We start from the raw sequence: 3,797 nt of genomic DNA on the forward strand, positions 1-3,797 counted from the left end.
GGCAAAAGTGTCTGTATAAATTAAGCCCCACTTCACAGTCTATGACACTTGTAGGCAAGTGTTGGTGCGTAAAATTCTAAACTTTTACGCAACATAAGCCTAAATTGTGACCCATTCCTGGCGCAACAAGTGCATGTGTGTGTGATTTACATATGTTTGAATATGCATGAGTTTTGCGCGCGCAAGAATACATCAGTGATTTTCGTCAGACAATTACGCACGAGTCAATATCAAATTTGACTTTTACACTAACATATTAGTATAATAGGATAGCCATTTTCTCTTATAAATTGTAGGTCTATAATATATTATTCTCAAGTTTATCTAAAGTTCAAAACAAATGTAGCCTAAGGTAATTGTTTGGTGATCAGGTTTCTGAAGATTAGGCTTAAATCATAGATGAGCGCACAAGCGTATGTTTTTCAATATCTTTACAAATTTATTTGTCTTCCAAAACGAAGAATTACGTAAAGTGCATTCAACATATCTTTGGTATCGCACAGTAATAAAAGACACCTCGAATATAAAAATGCAGTGAACAGACTTCAACAATACAAATCTCATTTCAATATGAACTTCACTCCCTTATAGGCTATACAAATATAGTGCATCATCTTTTCATCTTAACGCATTGAAAATAAAAAAACAAAATACAAACATAATTTTTGTAACATCGAACAAAGAAGAACTAAGTGTCATCATAAAAGTATTTTCGATAGGTCCTTTTTTTCTTTTTCTACCAGGGTCGCCACACTGAGTCCGAGTTGCCTGTCGGTGCACCGGGGGACACCGCCGCTGGTACAGGGGTGTTGATCTGGTTCGCGTACACGGGGATAACGGGACCGTTGGGCGCAAAAGCTGCGTTGGGGATGAGGAAGGCGAATTGTCCATCTGTGGCAGGTACGAGGTGGAAACCGCCGTATACTTTTGTTGTTTCTGGTGACATGCTCCGGGGAGAGCCACCTTTACAAGGCAGGGGCATGACGTTGCCTTGCGGAGATGAGTTGGGGATATGTACCATGGACTGGCCGAATGAGCGGTGGGGAGGCCCGGTAGGGATCTGGTGCTGCGTGGGGTAGTTCATAGCGTTGATATGCGTCATGCAGCTGGCCAAGTGACCGAGAAGCCGCGTCCTGACCTCCGTGTTAACCCCTTCGCAGGTGGACAGGAACCGGGTGACTTCATTTGTGCACTCACTGAACCCAGCTCTGTATTTCCCGAGCACGGTGGGATCAGTGTTCAAAGCAGCTGTGGAAGAAAGAAAATGATAAGCCACTGAGAATAACAACAGTATAATTAAGTTTCAAACATGAACATTGATCAAACTAAACATATACATTCCGAAGCTCACCAATGGATAAGATAAATTAGCTATTTAGTTAGTCCATACAATTAGCTACATTTAGAGAGACTTCTTGGGAGAGAGGATGTGGGCCAAGTATGTAAACTGAGTACTGCATTCGAACATGATCTAAACCACAGACGGAAGTCTGGAAGAAATCATCCCGGGTATTCACCCACCAAAACAGCTACAGTGACTTACCAGTCATTTGAGCCCTCTGGAGGTTCCGGAGATGTTTCACCGTCATCTCCAGGATGTCCGCCTTTTCAAGTTTCGAGTGTCTGGAGCTCTGTAATATGAGGAGGCACATTGTTAGGATTGAAGATAAACTTTAATACGAAAGTATTCTATGTTTTTAATAAAGTAAATCTATAACTGTGATTGCAATCATTCATTTGTAGTGAGAGAAAAAATATAATACTTACATCTTTTTTGAGCGCATCCAGGATAAGTGTTTTCAACTGTCCCAAGCTTTCGTTGATTCTGGCTCTTCTCCTTTTCTCCATGATAGGTTTGGATGACTAAAGAAAATACATATAAGAAATTGTTAGAATGGTGGGACTTGCTCAAGGTGAATGAAAGGTTTATGTTTTGCTATAAAAGCCCGTGCGTAATTTTGAAGTGACAGAATAACGGCATTTCTAAGATGCTTTGACCGACTACTAACCTTCCTGTGCTCGGAAGCCGTCTTGGGTTTATCAGGTGTAGTGTTCATGCTGGCTGGAGTAGCAGCAACAGGAGAGACCGAGGTCTTTTCCATTATATCGGCAGGCATCTTCTGTCTGTCTGAAATATCCCACAAGCGCAACGGCAACTCAGTATTACAGTCCACTGTTGGGGGTTATTGACAAGCAGTCACAGTACCCTCTTATGAAATTCCAAATTCCGGAGGAACAATATCCTTTCTGGGTGGTAGTGCACCTATGCGCGAGAGACAAGCGTCCCCAAGTCGGCGGCAAGCTGAACGATGTCACTGAATCGAGAAATCACTGTCTGCCAGCGGACGCTGCGTCTGTCTAATGGCACTTCTTGTTGGTCTTATTTATATCTGGGACTGCACGCGAACGCCTCGTGTGAAACTTCCAAAACTTTCTTTCCCACAGTAACTTTCTACCAATCAGTGCGAGGGACACGCGGCCCGAGGGGAGGATGGCTCGTGGTCGGCGCCCTTCCATTGGTTGTTTGGCGTTTGAGCGGTCGGCCAATGGCGCGCAGCCGGGTTTAGGGCACAACCGGGACTGCCTTCAATCATGCCGTTTGCATATTAACACTTGAGCCCCTGACTACCACCCAGCGCACAGAGTGCAGGGCTGACTTGACTCAGCATGTCGTTCCCCCAACTTTCAGGCAATACGCACAGGAGTCAGGAGGGGTAAACTCCACCCAAGATAATAGAGGCTAAAGCGCCTAAGCGCAGGCCTACAATACCATGTTCCACATCGCCTACATCTAATTGTATTGTACTTCCACATACGTGTGGACTACAAACCAGTAAATGTGCATTTACACAGAAGATATAGCCTATTACAAATAGAGCATATAAAAATAAATTGCCTAGATAATTTATGCAATGGTTGAAGAGACTTATGTAGTGTTCTTAATTACAGTGTAGCCTAATTAGGCTTGTTAGGCTCTAGTGTAATAACCTAGTAATGTTACATTTTATATCATGTAAAGAACCTTTGGAAAAAATAACCTGGTTTCTCCTTTTAGATTGCCTTGTGTTGCAGTAGCCTAAGGCTGAGAACTACACCCTCGATCAAGTTTGCGCTTTGTGAGTTAAAAAAAATCAACTCAACTCTAACCAGCCAAGATTGGTGCAATAATTATTTAATGCACGCCCGCCGCTGTACAAATTTGGCATTTTGACATCTGTCGGCATGCGAGCGTTATTGTGAATGTGGAGCACGTGCCAGGATGTTTTATGAGCCCGGTGGTTGAGGTTTGGAGGCCGGTCTAGGGGTGGCGGTGGTGGTTTACATTAGAGGGAAGGTAAATAGCAGCTGCTGTTTTAAAAGCCTGGGAAAAACACGCCTACCGAGAGCTCGATCGGGCTTATCGGAATGCGAGCCAGAGCAGAGATATTTCTGAGTGAGAGCACAAGATTAGAGCGATGCATTGCCTGCCTTGCCTTTGGTGGGGCAGCAGTTAGTAGGCAAGGCATTGAATTTCAGGTAATAATTTAATTTCCTTATCCTTATCAGAGAGTCAGACCCAAGCTTGAGCTGTAAATGTAGCCGAATGGTTAGAATTGCCCCCCACACAGATAATATTAACACATACGTTTCAGAAATTCACAAACATTATTTAGCTTGTTTAAATTGCCTATAGACTGTCCTATATACTTGAAGTGAATAGCCACTTCAATTCAGAAAATGTGAGAAAGCCGAATAGCATCCTGAAGTTTTGTAAATAAAAGTTTAAAAGTCCATAATGTCTAATCTTAATCCATAAA

General features: G+C 43.0%; 1 protein-coding gene across 1 annotated transcript; it reads right to left on the reverse strand.

The window, feature by feature from the left end:
* Nucleotides 1-423: 423 nt before the first annotated feature.
* LOC311114643 (transcription factor HES-1-like) lies at nucleotides 424-2,360 on the reverse strand. The gene is made up of 4 exons (XM_084189886.1): nucleotides 2,010-2,360; nucleotides 1,768-1,863; nucleotides 1,544-1,631; nucleotides 424-1,248 (listed from the first exon to the last, which is right to left on the reverse strand). Exons 1-4 carry the CDS (start codon nucleotides 2,115-2,117, stop codon nucleotides 737-739), a joined length of 804 nt encoding a protein of 267 aa, XP_084046012.1. The 5' UTR covers nucleotides 2,118-2,360; the 3' UTR covers nucleotides 424-736.
* Between the last annotated feature and the right edge of the window lie 1,437 nt (nucleotides 2,361-3,797).

This window comes from Coregonus lavaretus (assembly GCF_964263955.1).
Source record: "Coregonus lavaretus genome assembly, contig: HAP1_SCAFFOLD_403, whole genome shotgun sequence".
NCBI lineage: Eukaryota > Metazoa > Chordata > Actinopteri > Salmoniformes > Salmonidae > Coregonus > Coregonus lavaretus.